The following is a 22146-nucleotide window of genomic DNA, read 5'->3' on the forward strand; positions in this document are numbered from 1 at the left end:
ATCCTGTAAAACATACTCAGCACAGCCCTTGTGCTCACCACTCCCATCTCCCCGGGCTCTCTGGATGAGTTCAGATAGTTCAATATCATCTTGCTGCATCTGGGCCATCCTTGAAGGCATTGTGAAACCCTGTGGTACCTCTATCAGGCCCTTCTTAGACATCCTCGCAGTATGTAGAGACTGCTCCCGCCTCCGCTGTTGATGGGATTTGCGTAGTTTCCCAGGCTGCACGTCCAGCTCAGCGTCGAAGAAGGGCAGCGCACTAAGAGGCGGAAGTGACTCCTCCTTCTGCCTGACCTGAGAGCGAATAACCACAGCATAGTTCAATGGAGCCTGAATCAAGCCAAACAGGACTGGTAAGTCACTACCCAACACCACTGGAAAAGGAAGACTGTTTAACACTCCAACTCTCAGCAAATGAACTTGTCCTTGAACTTTGATATACAGGCTGGCAGTAGGATACCTCCGTCCATCGCCGTGCACACATTGGATAGGAATGGTGTCTAACACATTAACAGGGGAATGCGGGACCAGGGTTCTTTCCACTAGTGTCTGAACACTACCTGTGTCAATCAAAGCTTCCACACTCCTCCCACTTACTTCCACTTTGGTAACTTGTAATGGTAGAGCACACTTTAGGTTTTCCTTTCCTTTTGCTGGAACAACACACAGTTGAGTTGTTTTAGCACTGGAGCTTTCATCTGGTGCCCCCGTTGAGTGGCAGCCTGTTGCAGCAGCTCTGCTCATTTCTGAGCTTCTTCTGATTCTTTACTATTTTTATTTTTTCATTAGGGGCAGCACAAAAATGCACTATTGGGTTGTGTTCGCTCTGGTCATTGTTTGGTATTTTTTGTTTTTTTGTTTTTTTTTTTGTCGGTGTTTGGTGACATGGCAGGTGGCTGACTTGTTTACAACCAAGAGCAGCTACTGGCACTGAAACCTGCAGCGATGCGTGTGGCGGACAGACCTGACATCTGCGGAGAGTTGAAGAGGAAAAGACGGGGGTGCCGAGCAGAGACGGAGCGTCTTTGCCCACGAAGGAGATGGTATAGACCATCCCTACCTTCCATCACTATGGGGAATGTGCGATCTCTCTCCAACAAGATGGATGAACTTGCTGGGCTGATTCGGTACCGGACTTAATTCACACAGTCGAGAATGATGATGTGGACAGAGACCTGGTTAACATCGCTTATCCCCGACTCAGACGTCTCACTTACTGGATTTCAGTTCCTGCGGGCAGACAGGACAGACGAGAGCGGGAAGGGGAGGGGAGGCGGGCTGGCGATGTTTGTAAACAATGGATGGTGCCACCCTGATCATATTACATTGAAGGTGCAACTCTGCAGCAGGGATATTGAGCTACTGGCTGCGAGTATGCGACCTTATTACCTCCCTCGGGAATTCTCGCATGTTATTGTCGTGACTGTGTTTGTTCCACGCTCGAGGAATGCAGAGGCTGCCTGTGACTCTCTCCTCTCTGTAGTTAGCAGACTTCAGACACAGTCTGCACAAGCACTGTTTTTAATATCAAGGGATTTTAATCATGCATCATTGGACTCTGTTTCCCACACTTTCACACAGTGTGTGACATCCCCCACCAGAGACAATAAAACATTGGATTTATTGTAAAAGAGGAATGCAGACAGATGCTGTGAACCGACCTTCCCCCCCTGCCTTCAGATTGTGACTTCTGCTTCGAGGTCATCAACCTGCAGGAACATCTTAGGTGTGTTCTTGCTGTGTCTTTGTAAATCCATGCTTTCGTTCTTTTTTAAACACAGAAACAGTTTTGTTTACCTGTTTGTAGCTACGGTTTCGCCGACAGCTGCCGGCTTCTTCAGGCTGACGCTGATGGTGGCGCGTCACTTCCTTCTCCGTTTATCTGCGGGCAGCAGGAAACTCGATGTGCTCTCTGGCCCTCCTCTCTCCCTCCCACCTGTTTGACTGCAGCTGGCTGAGCGCCGTGCTTACACTGGCAGCTCCCGTTGGAGGATTCAGGATCCTGCTGATTCTGATTCTGATAAGCCAACGAGCTTGGTCTATATTTAATCCGAAGATTAATTTTTTAATTTTAAGATAATTAAATTTTAGCAAAAGTTTATTTATTGAATCAGAAGTTTAAAGGAATCGTTGCTTATTCCAAAATATACACCATTCTGTGTTTCATTTCAAAGAAGAGTCAGGTTTTAGAAAGTTAAGAATTTATTACTAACACTTTTTAAAATGACAATTTGAAACAGTGTAGAGTTATATCTGCATACTGAAATCACCTCTGTTGCTATTCAGTGGAGATTCCGAAAAATGACCAATCAGATTAACCTATGAGGCTTAGATCATATATAAATATCCCGGATACTTATATCGATCTAAGTTCATACATCAACCTGTTTGATCTAATTGTAATCCAAAGATTAATGTTTAATTTAGATAATTAAATTTAATAGCAAAAGTTATTTTTGAATCAGAAACTAGGATCTTTACTTTCAAATAACCAGAACTATTATACCTTTTCTGTGTTCCGTTTCAATAAGGAGGCAAGTTTAAAAATGAAGAAATTTTATTACTAACAAATTTAAACTGCAAGATTTGAAACCACAATTATAAAATGACAATTCAAGGATGACAATTTCAATGACAATTTTCAACAGCTTTGATATTAAACTTGTTTTAAAAGCGAACCTGTGCCTGAATGGAAGCTAAATGGAAAATACGAGTTTGGATGCGTGGATGAAGTTATGAGAAGGTTTCTTTCCCAGAGAGTTGGAAGCGTTCTGGATGAAAATGATGTTTTGAGGCTAACTAAGTTATTTAGAGAGAAAACTGCATCAGACGCAATCTGTCGAAGTCTACCTCACCCATATAGAAGAGCCTCCTTCGGATCCGAAGTGTCCAGGTGGAGATGGTTTTCTCCAGGCACGAGGTTGGTAGAAGAACCTCTATGCGACCAAATCAGTCCTGACATGTCTCCTTGGGTCACTCGACTGGTGGAACGATTTGCGTCTCAAGATCCGTAACTCTGAAGGAGTTTTTCGTCTTTTAACTTAACTCAGAAATCACTGACTCTGGGAGAGTCTTCGTTAGCTGGTTACAGTTAGTTTATTCTTTGGCTATTCTGGTCGGCGTGCCTGAACAGCAGGTGGAGATTCAGGGACGGCCGTTCCCCTTTCTCCGTGGTGTTGGTTCAAGAACTGGTTCTGAAGCTGTAGATGGTTAGTTTTACCAAGCTCCAGGACACTCCCACTCTCTCAGGAAGAAAGCTTTGATCATGTGTCAAAAACATGTGTGAAGTATTTACCTTGTAGGGAATCCTGCATGAGCTGGACACGTGCAAAGGCATCTTCTGGTTACTGATTAAACATTACTGATTATCATAAATAATACTTATTAACCAAAGGTTAATAAGTCATTTCATTAATTAGAATACATTTAATATGAAAAGGATGATTATTTATGATGATTATTATAAACCTTAATAATAATAAGCTTTTATTGAGTTATTTGATAATAGTTGAAGATGTCCTTCATCTTCAGATGGACACAGATAAACAGTCAGGCTGATGATTATTCTTCAGACACTCTGGCTCCTGATGTCTTTAATCTGTGGATAAAGGTTATATCTTGACCCAGCTGTGGCCTAGCTGGAATGTGAACTTTGTCCCAGGAAGACGGTCATCCATAACGCTACAACAGCTTGATATTAAACTTGTTATTAAAAGCTTTACCTGTCTGAATGAAAAGCTAAAGTGAAATGCGAGGTTTGGATGCGTGAATGAATCTCAGAAGGTTTCTGTCAGAGAGAGAAAGTGTTTTGGGTGAAAACATTGTTTGGCAGCTAACTGATGTTTCTTAGAGAACAGCATACAGACACCATCTGTCGGACAATGTCTACCTCACCCAGTTCAGGAGACCTTCCGTGGATCCGAGATGTCAGGTGGAGATCGTTTCCTCCGGGCACGAGGTTGGTAGAGAGACCTCGGTGCGTCTCTAATCGGTCCTGAGATGTCTCCGTGGGTCACATGACTGATGAAACTATTTGCGTCTCAAAATCAATAACTCTGAAGGAGTTTTTGCGTCAGCTGGAAACAGGTGCGTCTATTCGGAGCAATTCTATCGGCGTGACAGAATGCTTAGTGAGGCTGGGGCGGCCGACCCTCGTCCTCTGGTGGGTTCAATAACTGAACTTCGGCTGCAGAGATTTGGTTTTAACAAATCCTCAGAACATGCCCTCTCAGCATCAGAAAGCTTGATGTTATGGAGTAAAGACATGTGAGGTGGTTTAACTTTTACCCTGGATCCAGTCCTGCATGACATGTACACATGCTAATGACCTTCTGGTTGATGATCACACATTACTGATTATCATAAATAATAATCATTATTAACCCAAAGAATAATAAGTCATTTCAATAAGTAAATACATTATACTGAACCAAGATGATTATTTATGATGATTGTAATGAACAGTAAAACAGTTAATTAAATTATTATTTTAAAATTATTATTTTAAAATCTTGAAGTGTCCTTCATCTTGGGACGGAACTGCAGCCACATAAAGATGATGTTTTGCAGACATCCCGGCTCCTGACGGGTAATCTGTGGAGCAAAAGTTACAGCTTGACCCAGCTCGACCCAGCTGGGAAAGTGTGACCTTTGGGTCACAAATATGAGGCCATTCATGACGCTACACAGGGCTTCCACTTTCTGAAACATCTAATTTGAGCGCATAGCATCAGAAAGCTCAATTCGAGGCGGTGTGCCATGCAGTGGATGCCAGTGATGTAGGTCCAGTCACCCTTCAACTTGCTGACGACTCAATTTTTTGCTCCAGTCATTACTGCCGCTCCATCTGTTCCCATAGCGACTAGTTTGCTTCCCCAGTCATCACTCACTTCATCCATGATGTCACTAATGGCTTTGCTAATTTGTGATGTGTCTGCCTTCTCCACTGACTTGATGCCAACAAACGTTGACTTGATTTTGAGACTAAATCTTACATATACCCACTCCTCCTCTTTCACAGAATTGTCTGAGGAGCCATCAGTGGTTATAGAGATAAATTTTGTGTTTTAAGATTCTCTCTAATGTTGTTTCTTTCTACCTCAGCAATATAGTGCATAAACACTTTGGCCTGCTTTTCATTTCTGTATGTTGATCACAGTTATTCCCTTTTGTTCATCCAGACTGCAAAGAATAAAAATAGACTGTTAAAAATAAAAATATGTATTTGTATATTTGCATACTGTAAATATACAATAATTTTAATCAACATAACTTGCCTTCCAGGTAATAACACTTTGTATTATTATAATTAGCCATATTTCACATCTGAACTTAAGAGCACGGACATTTCAGAGAAAAAAAGTTTACTTACTCGCACATCCACTCAAAATCGGAAAATGGCCTTGCCTTCTTCCCAATAGCATGCACGGTGCGAAACAGCGTTTTCATTTTTGTGCTTGTTTTCTCTGACAGCCATTAGCGCCCAGACCTTGGGTGTCACCAGTGAGCCCGGGACATAGATGTGCAGGCAATGTGGCATTTGCTGTTTTCATGTTATCGAAAAGTCTCAGGCTTCATTGTCTTATTTCCTATGACAAACGAGTTGTTACAGTTCTTCTCTCCAGCGTGCTGGCGGCAAACGGTGCAGCTCATTTGCGCAGATTCTGGTTCATAATGTAGCCAGTGTCTTACGACTCCGCCATCTCCAGTTCACTACTTTTCACAAAATCTTCTGGTTGCCACTGGCCCTGGTGGTTTTTTCTTCCAGTTCCACGAGTTCTCTTTTGGGTGGCTGGCTGACTCCAGTTAAAAACTGCCACATTTCACCGCTAGTTTTAACATGAAGCCAACTGCTAACTTGATAAACTGACCGATAGGTGGAAATGACGTTGGATGCGGCGCTCATGTTTCGCGTACGTTTGTGTACGTTGCATGCAGGCGGGAGGAGTATCACAGAAATCCATGGAAGATGACTCATAAACATAATTTGGTGTAAACCTTTACTCGCTTTGTAGCTGAGCTCAAAAATGTACTCGCCAAATGGAGCAATTTGCTCGCATTTGGCGAGTGTTAATTTCGGACCCTGCATACACACACACACACACACACACATATATATATATTACACACACGTCAACAGCCTGCCCTACCAAATCTAAAGTGATGTCTTGACTGCTTTACAGTAATGAACGAATCATCAGAAATGTTTACGTTTTATACTAAATGCCTTTATTTCACATCTTAAATACACCAGACAAGTCTACTTAATGATGCAATAATGATTTGTTATCAGTTGTCACATATTAATATCAGTGTTAACAAATTACTCATTCACAGATTTACTTCACATTAAGTGAAATAAGCCTTTTTAAGTGTCTGAGAAAGGGGATGTCTGATAATGCTCATTTCACTTTCTGGCTTCTGATTAGACGAAAACTTCAACAGTGAACTCTTAAAAGATGGAGCACGTGTAAAGGGTTTTCTGGAGACCCGGAATTCAGCCACACACAGGAGTTAAATATATAAAAAGATAATTTAAAGGAGTAAGGGTTTGGGCATGAGCTGGGTCTTTGCAGTCATGTACTGTTGAAGGGGTAAGTGTAGAGGGAAAATGTGGCAGAGGCAGAGACGGGGGAAACGTTGGTTTGGATTACCCCGGCTTTCCACGGGAGCCGTCAGCAGCACGTTACTGCAGCAGCACGTCATAGCTGCTGATAGGAACTGCTGTGGTCAACAGAACCTTTTCCACTGGAGCCATCAGCAGCCGTCAGCAGCGTGAGTCCGCCGCGTCTCAGGTGCAGCATGTCGCGGCCTTTACGCGCCGGTTCTATTTTCTACGCGCGACGCCTCTGAAATGGGTCAAGTTTGACATTTTTGGTGAAGGAAAGACAGGAAATCGGACGCGGAAATGGAGAGAATCTACCGAGATTTTCAGAATAAAGAACGTACTGCCTTCCGGTTGCTTTACTTTTAAAAAAGGTTACTAACTGTGCGTCCCTGTGAGAAGTTATCACCTAGCTAGCGGTCTCCTTTGTTTTTCAGGTCCGTATTGGCGATTATACAACGGACAGAACATAAAACACAAACCATGTTGTAGTTTTCTCCTGCTTGTTGTTGTGTTTACTGACGAAGTCACTCGTGTGACTTCGTGCTCTGTCTGTGACAGCTGCTCCCCTGCTGCTTCGCGTCTCGTGGGAAGGGCCAAGCAGCAGCTTACGTGAGCAAGACGTGCTGGTGCTGGTGCTGCTAACGGCTCCCGTGGAAACCCGGGGTTAGAGTTCCCAGGATGTTCCTTAGATAACTCCCTCCTCTTCGGTCTGTGAATATGTCTCCTCTTCTGTGAAGCAGACAAATATTATCCACAAATTCTCAGTCCATAGGCAGGGTTCAGAAACAGGCAAACGTCATCAACAGAGAGGCAGAAGCAGGCATACTTAACAGGAGGAGCAGACTAGGATCAGAAGCCATGGTTCAAAACAGGGTCAGAGTCCAGAGGTCAGAGGTCAGAAAGGCAGAAAAATCCTTTAAGGGCTAGGCAGAGAAAATCCAGGACTGTGAACGTGGTACAGGGCTTGGTAGGTCAGAACGATGAATTGCTGGAATGCTGAGACAAAAGGCTACAGCCAATCTGGCAGAGATCACTGAGGGTTTAAATAGAGGAAAGAACAGGTGAGCTCCATGAGGTAATCAGGCAGAACTCAGGTGAACTAAATGATGCTGATTAGTGCAGAAAGGGCAACCAACATGACAGGCAGAACATGAGGAACATGAATCATTGCAACACGTCCTATATTTGGATATTCAGGAAGGTGTTCAGCCTTCATGCTAAATTAACCTCTCATTTGGAGATCAAACCAAACCTTTCAACAGGATAGAATTTTATCGTGTAACGTGATGGAAGTGGTTACTTGTACTGAATGATCAATTTTATTTATTTATTTTTTATTAAACCTTTATTTACCCAGGAAAAAAGTCCCATTGAGATATAAAACCTCTTTTTCAAGGGAGTCCTGCAGCATAAGATGTGGTAATGCATGTGTGTGTGTGTGTGTGTGTGTGTGTGTGTGTGTGTGTGTGTGTGTGTGTGTGTGTGTGTGTGTGCATTCTTTTCTAAAAGAAGCTTAAGAGCCTATCGACTGCTGGAAATGGCAGGATTGGTACTATAACAGGAGGATGAGTATGAAAGCTGAAAGATAATGAGTAAAGGCACAGGAAAAACAAGGACACATAAGGGGAGAGACATGGAAGGAACTGGGGACACATAGGACACAGGACATGAAAAATTTCACATTTTTCGGCTCCTGTGCTCACATTTTTTCATTTTAATTCTCATTTTTTGAATCTCAAATTTTCTTTTTTTTCCTCCCTTTTTTAAATTATGATCTTTTTTCAAATACTTTTAAAATGTTTTATTACTTTTGTAAATCACCTCACGATTTTTTATTCTGAGAAGCGGTATGTAAAATTCCTGCTTCTGTGAAGTCTTTGCAAAAGCAGTCAGTCAAGTTCAGGTGACTACTGTACATTCAAGATGTCACACCCTGTCCTGTCTCCCCACTCTGTTCAGTCCTATGTCTCTTGATTACTCCCACCTGCCTCTCATTTTCCAATTGCCCAAGCTCCCAGCCCTCATGTATTTAAACCCTCTCAGTTCTGTGTGTCTTGTCGGTTCATTGTTTCATTGTCCAGCATGTTTTATATTAAAGACTTGTTAAACTGTTCCCATCTACCTGCCTGCCTTCTTCCCCAGTGTGCAGATCCTCACCTCTGGCTCATCTCACCCACACATTTGTGACACAAGACAGAGGAGACAAGTGGCACTTACACACTAGCGTCAGCTCCACCCCACCCGGCCCAGCCTGGGCACAGTTAGGAATGCGGACGTAATAGAGCACATGCAGTCTGTGGTTTGTGATGTCATGAGTGCATCTCTGAGCACATGGGTGGGGAAAAAGAGCGCAGGGAAGTGGCTGTGTCTTCTTTATTAAACAAAAACTGCCTGAGCAGTCTTGCTTTTGGAGACTTTGACTCTGACGTTGGACCCTAATTTGCTGTGTCTGGCAGCTGTGTGTGCGTGTGTGTGTGTGTGTGTGTGTGTGTGTGTGTGTGTGTGTGTGTGTGTGTGTGTGTGTCTCCTCACAACAGTGAGAGACAGAGAGAAATGGCTACAGTCTGAGGTTTGTTAACTCCACAGCATCCAGAACGATAATGAATGGCGCATGTGGGAAGCCCTCGCGGGCTGATTCTATCCGCCATTTGGAGGCTCCCCCTAATGGTAGGCATGCTTTTGAGCCAGCCAGTCAGTCAGCAGTGGGTGTGTTGGACCAATTTGGCTCCAAGCAAACCTCCTGGAAACGAGGGCTAAAAAGATGTCCGGTTGTGCGTGGGAAAAACCAAGGCAGGGTCCAGACGGAGTGGAGCTGATGCTAGTGTGTAAGGCCAAAGTAGAGGCCAACCTGAAAGACTGACAACACCCAGGCACATTTCAATGCCGCTGCTGGCTACATTTACAAATAAAGGCAGCTCGTCAGTGGTTTAACAAACCAATGAGCTATTTGACTCAGCTAGGTTGAGCTGAGAGAGGTCAGAAGATGCTGGGAGTTCCAGTGTTAAGAAAGCAGCAGCAGAAGAAGAGGACTGTCTTTTATATAAAAATCATGAGGCGCTTCACAAAAACAACAATTAAAGTATAAAAAGATTTTAAAAATGATTAAAATATATTTAAAAAGAGAAAAGAACAAAACAATTGTAAAGAAAGGGAGAGAGAGAATGGATAGGAAAGAGGGAAATCAAGGGATTCCAGGAAAGGTGGAATAAGAGCAGAACAAGGAGAAGGAGGTGATGAAGGTCCCACCAAAGGCTGAACAGGTGAGTTTAGAGGAGACCACTGAGTCCACTGATCTCAGGCTCAGGGGGAGAGAGGTCCAGAGTCTGGGGGCCACAGCAGCAGATGATCTGTCACCTTTCTCAGTGGCCTAGTGGTAGAGTGTCCGCCCTGAGACTCAGGGCCAGCTCTAGGTAATTTGGTGCCCAAGGCGATAGTGCCCATTTGCCCCCCCCCCCCCTGCACACCTCTCACCCAAACCCAAGTTCACCCACCACACACTGGAAAAAAGCAACTCCACAATTTTTCCTTAATTACTGATTTTTTATTTTAAATATTCACAGAACAACTATTTAAAGGCAACAGCCTGAAGAATAAAAGTAAGCTTGAAGAAAACTAACCTGAGAATATTAAAATATCCAACTCAAAATGTCGTGCAAATGTCATTGGGGGGATGCAAAATCAAAAGCAGCATTAAACTGTGCAATCAAAAGTAAAACTCAAATATCAAAGTGTCATAAAGAAAGTTCTACTTTCCATTTTAGTCAATGTTGTTATAAATAAAACTTAAAAACATATCACAGTGGGCAATCAAAAGATTCTTACACAACAGAGAAGCACTAAAATCTCACCTCAAGGAAAATAAGTTATAGTGCTGTCATTTTAGGTTTGGGCCAAGATGGAAAATATTGTGGGTTATTTCCACAAAAAGATAATCTCAAACACCAAAACCTCACTATCATTTCCAGTGTTATTCAAAACTGCACTCGTCTGGACTTTCTAGCAGCAAAGGCATCTATGGTTTCATCCAATGAAATTTGTTTTGACACTTCCTGATTGATGCTTATTATTGCCAGTCCACTGAGACGTTCCTGAGACATTGTGGATCGCAAATATGTCTTGATTAGCTTGAGCTTGGAGAAGCTTCTCTCAGCAGATGCCACAGTCACTGGAGTTGTGGCAGCAATTCTCAGTGCTATCCATAGATTGGGATATGCTTCCTTAAGGTTTTTCTCCTCAAGAAACACCAACAGTTCAAGAGATGTCATTTTGTGTTTCGGCCAAGTTGGAAAAGATTGCATCTCCCCAATCAGTTCTTCTGCATCCAAATCTGATTGATCTCCGAAGGTCAGGGTGTTGGCCAGTTTTTTTGCTTGGTTCACAAGCTCATCAGCTGGGAGATCAGGGAAGTTTGTGAGAACACTAAACTTGCTAGCAATGTCACCTATCATTTCTGTTCTTTCTCTTAGTGATGAAATGCACACATCAACAACTGCATTGAAGAAAGAAATTTCCATTCTCTTCAGTGCTGGGACGTAATTTTGGGGGGGGACGGGTGGGACATGTCCCCCCCACTTTTTCAAAAGGCAGTTTTGGTCCCCTGCACTTTTTTCCGTCCAAAAACAATGTTACGCTCCATTAAATGGATATGGTTGAGCACTAGGACCGAAACAGAAACCGGTTTCCTATTAGACCCGCCCAAAAGCTAATCTATTGGCTCTGCTGATACTTGCTAACGTATTATTGGCTGTTGCTGCTGTCACTCAAGTTGTAAACAAAACGTGCTCACGTTGTTTTGCTAGTTTGGAGCCGCTAGGGAACACCGGTACTGAGTCACATCGTCAACTAGACGCTGTGTAATATCAGAGCTCAGCTCAGCTTCCATTACATAACATTTGAATAAGTGTTCATTTGTGAGTCTTTGGTAGTTAGGCACAGCCAGGAGGCAGCATGTCAAGAAAACGAAAAGTGGATATAAGAGACTTCTTTCAAAGTCAAAACATAAGTTGGAACATGTGACACCCCTGCATTAAGCTCACTCACCTCCTCCTTCACACACATACTCAAAACTAACTTTTACAAACTCATCTCCTCCACATAACTGACTCCTCAGACACAATTTATTCGTATTATTATAATTATTATGTTTTTTATTATTACTATTATCATCATAATTATTATTACTACTAGTAGTAGTAGTAGAAGTGTAACTTCAAAACTTTTATCATTTAACTTTATTGTAAACTTATCTATTGCAATGTATATGTTCACATTAAAAAGCTATGAAAAATGAACAGTATCATCATCTTCAACAGATTTTTTTAAGCTTAATGTCAAAGATGTACACTTTTCATTAGATTTATCTTATTTTTTCCATTTATTTTTTGTGTGTTGAAATGCAACAACTGTTTAAACACTTTTAAGGGAAAAACATATTTAATATGTTTTTATACACTCAAATGTTAGGGTGATGATCATGTGTAAAACATTAGTTCAGCATGTCCTCTAACACAGCAAATGAACAAACGGCCAGATCTCAGGAGGGACCGTTTATGTATAAATAATTTTTATACTTTTGACTAGGCCTGGGAAAGTAACACATTTTGCTGGACGATATTTTGTCCAACAAATTGTTGATGATAAACGATATCATTGTCAACATTATCTAGACCAAAATAACCACTAATATAATGTTAATATATCATAATAATGCAAGTACACCCTTTAAAATGCAACAAATAAACCTTCATTTAACATTGAAATGTCCAGAACCAGAACTTCTAAATGAATAAAAATAACAAACAAAAATTAAATAAAAAAGGAATCTCACTCCCTGTTAGAAAATGTTGCACCAAAAACAATAAAAAAAGACCCGAAACAATAAATACAATGGCCTATCCATTGTCAACAGCCAAAACTGCACTTCAATAATGAGAATAAATAAAAATAATAATAGAGTTGTACATTTTTTAACTTTGAGATATATATATATATATATATATATATATATATATATATATATATATATATATATATATATATATATATATATATATTGAGGATGGAAAAATTATTGAGATGGGCACGTGACGTGTCAAGGGGTCTTTACATAACACCCCCCACCCCAAATCCGCACAAGCCTGCTGTGTCCCCCCCACTTCTGAAATCAAAATTTCGTCCCTGCTTCAGTGCATCACTAAGCTGCTCATCGGGAGCCTCGTAGGAAAATTGCCTTTTGGTCACTCTGAGCCTCATCTGTTTTAGGGTAGCAACTACATTCATCTCCTCACACAATTCTTTTGCAGAGGATTGTGCATCAGCAAAACCAGTGTTTCTGTAACTGGCAAGGGAGACGTCAACTTTTTTCAGGAGGTCTACAGCAACATCCAAGTGCACGGTTGCAGACTGCAGCAGTTTATTGACATTTTGGACTGTTACCAGAATGTCATACCAGACAACAGTGCAAATGCAGAAGCGGTATGAACCAACTTCTTCAGCCAAAGACTGTGCTTCTACTTTTATGATTGGGTCTGCAGTGCTGTCTCTCACCTCAATAAGGGCATCTCTAACTTTGGCAGCCTGAAACCTTACAGCTGCCACACTGTTAATTCGGCTCTCCCATCGTGTATCTGCCCAGGATTTCAGAGTTGTGTTCACGTGCTTTTGTAGAATGGACCACCTTTTAGTGGAAGCAGAAAACAAAGTGAACAGTTTCTGTAGGTAGCCAAAGTATCCAGTTGCATCTGCAGAGCTCTTTGCTGCATCCGAGATAACTAAATTAACAGTGTGTGCTCCGCATGGCACAAATAATGCTCGGGGGTTTCGTTGTAGTAATCTTGCTTGAACACCTGCTTTCTTCCCCTTCATGTTAGCACCGTTATCATATGACTGCCCCCTGCAGTCCTCAAATGGGATGTGTAACTCTTGAAGTCTCCCTAAAATTAGTTCTGAAAGGCCTTTTCCGGTTGTCTCTTCTGCTTCAAGGAAACCAAGGAAGTGTTCTTTTATTTGTGGAATACCTTCAATTGAAACAATTCTCAGAATCACTGACAACTGCTCTTTGTGGCTCAAATCTGGAGTGCAGTCTAAAATTATTGAAAAATATTTTGACTGTATAATTTCAGACACAATGGACTCCACAATCCTTTCACTGATACAGTCAATGATTTCATTTTGGATGATTTTTCCAAGGTATGATGTGTGGTTCGCTCCTCCTTCCACTTTGGCAACGTGCTCCTTTAGGACAGGATCAAACTGAGCCATGAGCTCCACTTCTTTCAGGAAGTTGCCATTGTTGGGAGCATTTAATCTGTCAGTGGTTCCCCTGAGAGCAATGTTGCGCTCGGCCAATGACTGGATGATGGCAACCAACCTGGTAAGCACCTCACGCCACCTTCTTCTTTCTGTATTTATTAGTGCCATTTCCACTTTGTCTATTGTTTTGCCCGTTCTTATACGGCTCTCTAGTTCCTTCCACAATCCCATGTTCTTGGTGTGTTCTGGACTATTTTCATGCATTTTAAGATTCTCACTACAGTTTTTCCAGTAGTTAAACCCATCCCTACTTAATTTAAATGCTTTCTGGGAGAAGATTTTGCAACAGAAACAGTAAAAACTATCCCTTTTGGGTGAATACATCAACCACGTTCTCTTGATTTTCTCCCCATTCACTAACTGTCTGTGGACATAGTGGTGATGGAAACTTCTTCCGTCCTCATTTTTGGGGAAAGTGAAATCTGGCTTTACCTCATAAGGTCCTCGACTAACTAATTCACTTTTCACTGCATCAGTCAACTGCTGTGGCCAGTCAGCAGGATCCATGGGGCCAGCTCGTACATGTTCACAGACATCTCTAGAAGCTGATGATGGTGTCTCTTCAGGCTGTTGGATTGAAGCAGCACTGAGTCTGCTGGTGTTGGGTTCTTCTTCTGTGAGAAAAAGAAAACACACACACACAAAGCAACTTAACCTTCTGATGCATGAATTACTTAAGAACAGTGCCACTTTCACATTCAGTATTTTACTTCCTCAGTCATGTGCAGTGATGCTTTTCATTATTTTTAATGATACTGGACTTTTTATTTTATTGATCTTTTTTATCTGTTCTATGAAAACATGAATGCAATTATCAAAAACAGGTGGAAGTGAGTGCATCCATGGGGAATATTTGTAATAAATTATGTCTCACTCTCAGGTGCTCTTCAGCATCAAATAAATTGTAGAACATGAGGAAGAAGAACTGGTGATCTGAGGCACTCTGAGGTTTTCATTTATTAAACAAGGAAACACCGACTAATGTCACAAAAACTAATGTCCATCCTTTTTTTTTTTTTACAAATTTAGAGCCTAATTGACAATGACATCCTTAAGTAAGGAGACGATTTCAGATGTGTATGTTCAGATTATTTAATATTCTCAATGCTAAATCAATGCTGCACTCACTGTGCCAAAAACAAGTGTCTGGTGTGGATTTAAATAAATTAATTTTGCATAGCGATATATGTGATAAGCCGTTTAATTTGAAAAAGTCCGTTTCTACTGCTGATTACAAATAGCCTAACAAGTAACTTACTCACCTGGTTCTAGATGCTGAGATTGCAGCTCAGTAAATGTGCTGCTGCTGCTTGATGCCTGGATAGAAGACGCTGCAGCGTAAACAAGAAAGAGACGGCATAGGATGTCATGCTGTGTTTAGGCAGTTCTCACTCCCCGCCAGCCCGGCGGCAGCGGGGGAGTCCCCGCCACGGCCGCTGCGGCGCCGCCCGCCCGATGTGTCGGACAAAGTGAAAGTTTGCTACACCCACCCACACGTTCTTCTGATATACAAATATTAAATATTGTATGTGTACTTAAAACTTGAAACAAAGTTCATAAAAAGCCTGCGATCATATTCCAAAAAACAGTCAAAAATCTTACATTCTTCGTCTTCACAGTGAGACTCAACAGGTGTTGAAGACAGTCCCGCCCCTGTGGTGTCAACAGGTGCCTGTGTGGCTGCAGATATTGTCTCATTGCATCTGTACACGACGATTCAAAAGTAAAATTAATTGGTTAAAGTTATGAGATTCTGTATTGTGTATGTAAACAGCTAGCGAGGGTCCGTCCGTGGACCGTGCGTGGCAGGAGAGGCAGTTAGCTACAATGCTAACGCAAAAAGTTCCTTTGCCAAATTTATAAAGTCTACATACCTCTGCTTTGGGCCCGTTTTTTTTCTTCCTCCTTCCGTCTCTTTCGGAATGCTGATCCCGATGGCTTAGGTGTTCTTTTCATCGTAAAATACCAAAGGTTTAAACGCGACAACAGGAAGTCCTTCTACAGCGCCACCAACCACGCACTTGATCTACGGCAACCTTAACTTTCAAATGCATCGGAGCGGTGGCCCAAGCGGGAGCTTGTCATGCAGCCAGATTATTAGAATTTAAATATTGATGTTTCAATTTCATGTCATTTCAGAGCAGAGGGAAATTTTGATTATGCAGAGGGCACATTTCATATTACAAACATAAATTTAATCAACTTTTTTTTAATTTTATTTATTTATTTTTTTTTAAATTTTTCGCCCTGTCCATCAGATGGCGCCCCAGGCGGCCGCCTGTGTCGCCTGTCGACAGAGCCGGCCCTGCTGAGACTGGGAGATCAGGTGTTCGATTCCTGGTCGGGTCATACCAAAGACTTTGAAAAAATGGGACCCGATGCCTCCCTGCTTGACACTCAGCATTAAGGGGTTGGATTGGGGGGTTAAACCACCAAATAGTTCCCGAGCGTGGCTGTGTCTGCAGCTCACCGCTTCCCCAGGGGATGGGTCAAATGCGGAGAACAAATTTCGCACACACACCTGTGTGTGTGACAACTAATGGGACTTTAACTTTAACTTTGACCTTTAGCCTGATGCTGCACAACCAGTAGGATTTGGTCACTGGACCTCAGGGACCTGCTGGGGGTGTAGGGACTAAGAAGATCACCAGTATATGATGGTGCTTGTCCATGTAAGTCCAGGTTGCCACTGTTAGGGTTAGGACTTATGTTAGAACTGTTTATTCTGATATTTAAAAATTCTACAGTATGGTGATAATTTATCATTAGTTGGTCATTCAAATGTATATAAATTCATAGGCTGATTTTTCATTACAGATAGGAAACTTTGACTGTTTGAAAACACTTCTTTTCTGCTGCTTTTTAAAGTTCTGTATTATTTTATGCTTGGTTGCTTTATTATTACTGATTTTGCTGCTTTTATGCAATAATTAATGTTTAATACATGCATGTATGGTCAGGTTGGGTTGAGGCTTCAGAGTTTTCTTCGATAATATTTTAAAATCTTTTCATTCCCTCTGTTTATTTTTCCTGCAGGACCTAGTTGCCTGGGTAACGGTGGGTTTCCTACACGTGCCTCATTCAGAAGACATTCCCAACACGGCCACACCTGGGAATGCAGTAGGCTTCTTCCTCAGACCCTTCAACTTCTTTAACGAAGATCCCTCTCTGGCATCCAAAAGCACCGTCATTGTTCGTCCTGGCCAGGATGGCAAACCCAAAATCCAGAGATGGACGCCTGAGGTCATAGGTCACTGTGTGACAGAGAGGCCATTCTCTTACAATGGTACATATGCAGGAGTCTAATGGAGGATCCAAAATATGTTAATAATTAATAATCATTCTGTTGCATTCACAGATTTAAATTTTTCATTTAAAAGTCGTCATGATGAAAGGTTTATGTGTATTCTGTTTTTATTACCATGAGCTGTAACTCAAAATGTTTTGTAGGAGATCTAAAACTTTTATCCATAACTACTTAATTCTTTTCATTTTACTTTTGATTCAATCAATACAAATCTGAGCCAAGCGTCACATGTAGCCAGGCCCAAGGACACTTTAGAAGTTCCTTTACTCCATGTTGGGTCTCCACGGATTAAGTCTGGTAACAGGATGCTTCACGGATTCAGGATTGTCTCTGAGCATGTTCCGCCTTCTCCCACAACGGGGAAACACAACAGACCTGACAAAGCAAACAGCAAGACTCTTGTTCCTTCTATACAAATAATTCAAGATACCACCTAGCTGCGCTGTTGCCCTGACCTCTGAAGCAACATCTCCACATATACAAACTCTTTGTTTCAAATGACTCTGTTAATCGTTTTTTACTTGTCAAATTGCACCAACTGATCTAAGCTTTTGTGTATTAAATATTCACTCACAAGCACGATTTGGTCTTTGTTTTACCAGTATACCACAAGGTCAGGGTCTTTGTTTTACCAGTATAACACAAGGTCAGGGTCTTTGTTTTACCAGTATAACACAAGGTCAGGGTCTTTGTTTTACCAGTATAACACAAGGTCAGGGTCTTTGTTTTACCAGTATAACACAAGGTGAGGGCCATCAGCACAACACTGGTTTGTGTGAAGCACTGAGTTGTGATTCTCCTTTAAGAAAAAGATAAGCTTGTTTTTATGTGTTTGCTGACGTTTTACAGTGTGTGTGTGTGTGTGTGTGTAGATAAAGAAGGAAAGTAGAGAAGCTGAAACATGAGCTGGTGAATGAAAAACACTTTAATGAGTGCCCCACCAAAAACAACACGACTTGAATAACCAGCATTCCAGAGGCTTTTCCCCTGGCAACAAAGGTCTTGATTCCGGGTAAAGAGGTAGTAAAGTCTTCAGCAGCCGAGTTTCTCATTGATTTAGCCTCACATTGATGTCTTGTTCCACTTAAATTGGATTTATTTTAGCTCTAAAAAGTTTCTTTCCTGAGCTTACCTCACCTTTGGAGAGATTATTTGTGAGGTGATTGATTGTTATTTAAAGCAGTTTTCGGGGTTAACCGTTAGACATCTACACAAATAAAACCTCACATCTAATATGTAATAATCCATTCATGTTTACTGGTTTTGAGACCAGACTCAAGTGTTGCTCAAACCTGTACTTCTATCTACGATGGAAGTCTGAATGTCGAAACAATAAAGTTATAGATTTAAATGAGTTAAACATGATTTAAAAAAAAAAAGAAAATAATTATGGCTACAATTACACTTAATCAATAATGATACCCCTATTAACTCATTCACTGCCAGCCGTTTCCTGATCGCTAACGGCCTTCGCTGCCAGCGTTTCTCACCGTTTTTACTGTTTTTTTAAGAGTCACAGAACGTTGCGCTCTAGCATGATGTCGATGCCAAAACAACCAAAACAAAGCGGAGACTCACCTCTTACATCAGGAAGAATCCGTGTGTTTTGAGCGTTATCCGTTCTTTCATAATCCGTTGTTGAATTGTGATTGGCAGACGCTTTTCCGGTTCGCGCTTCACTTTTTTTACAGGAACGGCCCAAAACGATCTCCTAATACATGGATGGTCTTTTTCCTGATCATGTGACGTATGCGGATGAAGATCGGCTTCAGGGCTGAGATGTTTGTTCTCTCAGCGCGGGGGCTCGTTCTGATGCTCAAACAGTAAAAAAAAAATGCAAATGACAACTTTAGTCGTCATTGGCAGTGAATGAGTTAAATTTTGTTATGATGCTAGCTGATTTTGTCCTTCTGTGTCTTTTTTATTTTGTTTTGAATTACATTTCCAATAAATATAAAGTACTGTGCTACAGGTTACGAAGAGCGTTTCATGGTTTAGCTGAGAACAAATAAGACCAATACATAAGTAATTGTTCAGCATTAAATTCTGTATATACAGCAGTGCTGAAATATAGAACAATACATGCAGTAGAATTAAACAAATGCACCGATACGTAGTTACACACTAATGTGATGATGAAGAGGGCAGGGTGTTATGAGGAAAAGAGTTTCTAGAAAGTAGCAGCTGGTTGCTGGTCCACAATGTTCCAAAAAGCATGTAAGAGAAGACATTTGTGTCCTGATTTAAAGCAGAGTGCGTCACATAAATCAGAATTAAAGCTGGACTCTGTAGTTTTACCTCATGACACCGAGGAGGAGGAGATTTGGAAGTTTGAACAGGTATAGTGTAACAGGTGTGTAAAACAAGAGAAGCAATTTTATATTCCATCCAAAATCAGTTGTTGCTTTCTGTGTGTATTTATCTTCTTGATATACAGATTGTATTTTATTTCGGCGGGGAAGCTTTTATTTTCTTAACCCACTGGATGTCATTTCCGTGTTGGCTCTCTTTTCCCTCAGTTCGCGCTTAGCTGTGCTTGGGAGAGGTGAGTGAGTTGAGTTGTGTCGCATATGAATGTGTTAATGTTATAGAAAACACTTTCAACTTGCATTAATTAATTCTACAGCCCAGGGCCAGATTAACACTTTGTTGTACCCTGGGCAACAATATTAAAGGGCCCCATCATCATGACCCAAGGATCACCATAATATGGTCACATACAGAATATTTTACTGTAATATGCAGTAAATATACTCAATACTTGAATGCCTGACATCACATAACCTGCTCAGGGTAACCTTTGACCCACCTCATGTGGACTGACCAATGAGGAGAGGGTCTTCACTTGAGGCCCTCTCTTCATTGGTCAGTCTGCATGAGACTGACTCTCAACTGACGTTCAGTCATAGCAAGCGAAGCGTCTCTGTGCAGCGCAAAAGCCCGGGTGGACAGTTTGTTTAATAGGGTGATCATATTTCCATTTCCAAACAAGAGGACAGGGGATCTGTGCCTATGACGTCACACTATGGCAAAGCCACACAAACCACGTTGGGACCCATTTTTTTGTAAGAACTAAATTAATATCAGATTCTGCCAATAAAAGGGCTCTAAAACAATTCATATGTAAATATTTAGCGTATTTATTGCAAAATCTCATTTTTCTGCTTTAGTGCAGCAACAAGGTTTTATTAATAAGAAATTATTATAACTTTTGTTTTACTACAGCATCGGTACGCTTCCTGTGCACAGATTATTAAGGATGCTTGTTTCAGCTGTGAGATTAGACGATAGGATCAATGAAAAAATAAGTTGTCCCACACTCCATGGAAACTTTCAGAGAATCCACAAATAGTGGCTTTCAAATGGTTTTGTTACTTTTTGCAAGTTTAGAAAAGAAGCAGATGAGACAGCATGTCTGATAATTTAGTTTTTCATCTGATAATATTAGAACATGTCAGTGATGTCTGAGGGGCTTTTACAAACACTGTATAACTAACACTACTGGAGAGGGTACAACATGTCTTGAAACGGCCCTGGGTGTGTGACTGAGTTTTGAAGGTGATCTGAATTGTATCAGATGTATAATTATTACATGTGTAGAACTTATTGCTTTATGCAGGTAAAAACGTGTAGTGGAGATAAATCTACCTAGATTTTACTTTTCAACACTTTGTTTTGTTTTCTTGTTTTTATTGAACTATTTCCTGTCCTGTCTGTCTCTCATCTTCCTGCATCTCCTCTAAATTCTCCAGAAAATCTGTTGCCTGGATTCTTACTTTTTCACCTCATCAGTTACTTTTGAGCAGATCAAAGGGATCTCCTGACAGCAAAGCGGAGAGCGCGTTTCGATGCTGCATCAGTGAGGTGAAATCACCGCAGCACAAGTGATGAGCTCCGCAGCAGCAGAGCGCTTCAGAAAGCAGAGAACACGTATGGACATGAACAATCGTGTGTTAATTATAGTTCTCTTTCTTAACATTCGTTTCGATGTCTCACTATGGGATACGCCCCTCCGCGGATTCCTCAGAAGCACTTATCTCAATACGCCAATCCTGATTGGCCAGTGACCGTGACGTACGCGTCACCTGCTACTATAAGTAGCAAGCGTCCCAACGTACGCACTATTCAATCACCTCTTCTCGCTTCGGTGGTCGCTTATCTCTGAGGTAAGTTAGCTCAACTGTTCACAGACCGAGCCTTTTAATATTCTCTCGGTCGCCGAACGTTAACTTACCGTCCTTCTGTCCTGACCTTCACCATAGGCTCGGGGCATAACGAGCAGCTTCACACTCCAGTGCATCTGTTCGTTCTGTGCTAACACACCAGTTAGCCGACATGGAAGCCGCTCCTCCCACCAGAGGAGTCGACGGCGCAGGAGCTCGCCTCTGTACCTGTGGGAACAAAATCTCAAGCAAAGACCCGCACAGGGTCTGCTCGAGCTGCCTTGGGCTGGAACACGCTCAGCTGGCATTGGAGGTCCCCGGGTCATGTGAGAGCTGTGCTTGCTTCACCATGAAGAGCCTTCGCCGGCGGCTAGCGCGCCAAGCTAGCCTGTCGGGGAAGGACCCTTGCCTGCCGGCCCCTGGGCCACCGCCTGGGGATGCCAGCGAACATGTCCTCCTGGAGCCGGAACCGTGTGCCGAACTCAGCTGGGGCTCACAGCTCGAACTGGCCGGTCCGAGCCACCCCGCCGAGGACGTGTTGGAGTTGGACTACGGAGACGACGAGGACACCTCGGAACTCCTCATTTCAGAGGAGGACGACGTCTTTCTCCCCATCTTTCAGGCCTCCATGCCTAGCTTTCCGTCCTCTCCCAGGGATGGAGCGGCTTCTCCGGCCGCCCACCTGGACATGCAGTCAGTCTGCCGACGCGCTGCGACCAGGCTCAACATCCCTTGGCCCACCGTGGTCACTGAGG

At 42.1% G+C, this 22146-nt stretch overlaps 1 protein-coding gene across 1 annotated transcript in view; it reads left to right on the forward strand.

Moving 5' to 3' along the window:
• Positions 1–17804, forward strand: part of aoc1 (amine oxidase copper containing 1) — a 52927-nt gene extending 35123 nt beyond the window's left edge. Inside the window, exon 5 of the mRNA XM_015955055.3 lies at positions 16958–17804. Within this exon, the coding sequence (XP_015810541.1) occupies positions 16958–17227 (270 nt within the window). The 3' untranslated portion in view covers positions 17228–17804. The remainder of the gene's footprint in view (positions 1–16957) is intronic.
• Positions 17805–22146: the final 4342 nt, after the last annotated feature.

This window comes from Nothobranchius furzeri, chromosome 7, assembly GCF_043380555.1.
Source record: "Nothobranchius furzeri strain GRZ-AD chromosome 7, NfurGRZ-RIMD1, whole genome shotgun sequence".
Classification (NCBI taxonomy): domain Eukaryota; kingdom Metazoa; phylum Chordata; class Actinopteri; order Cyprinodontiformes; family Nothobranchiidae; genus Nothobranchius; species Nothobranchius furzeri.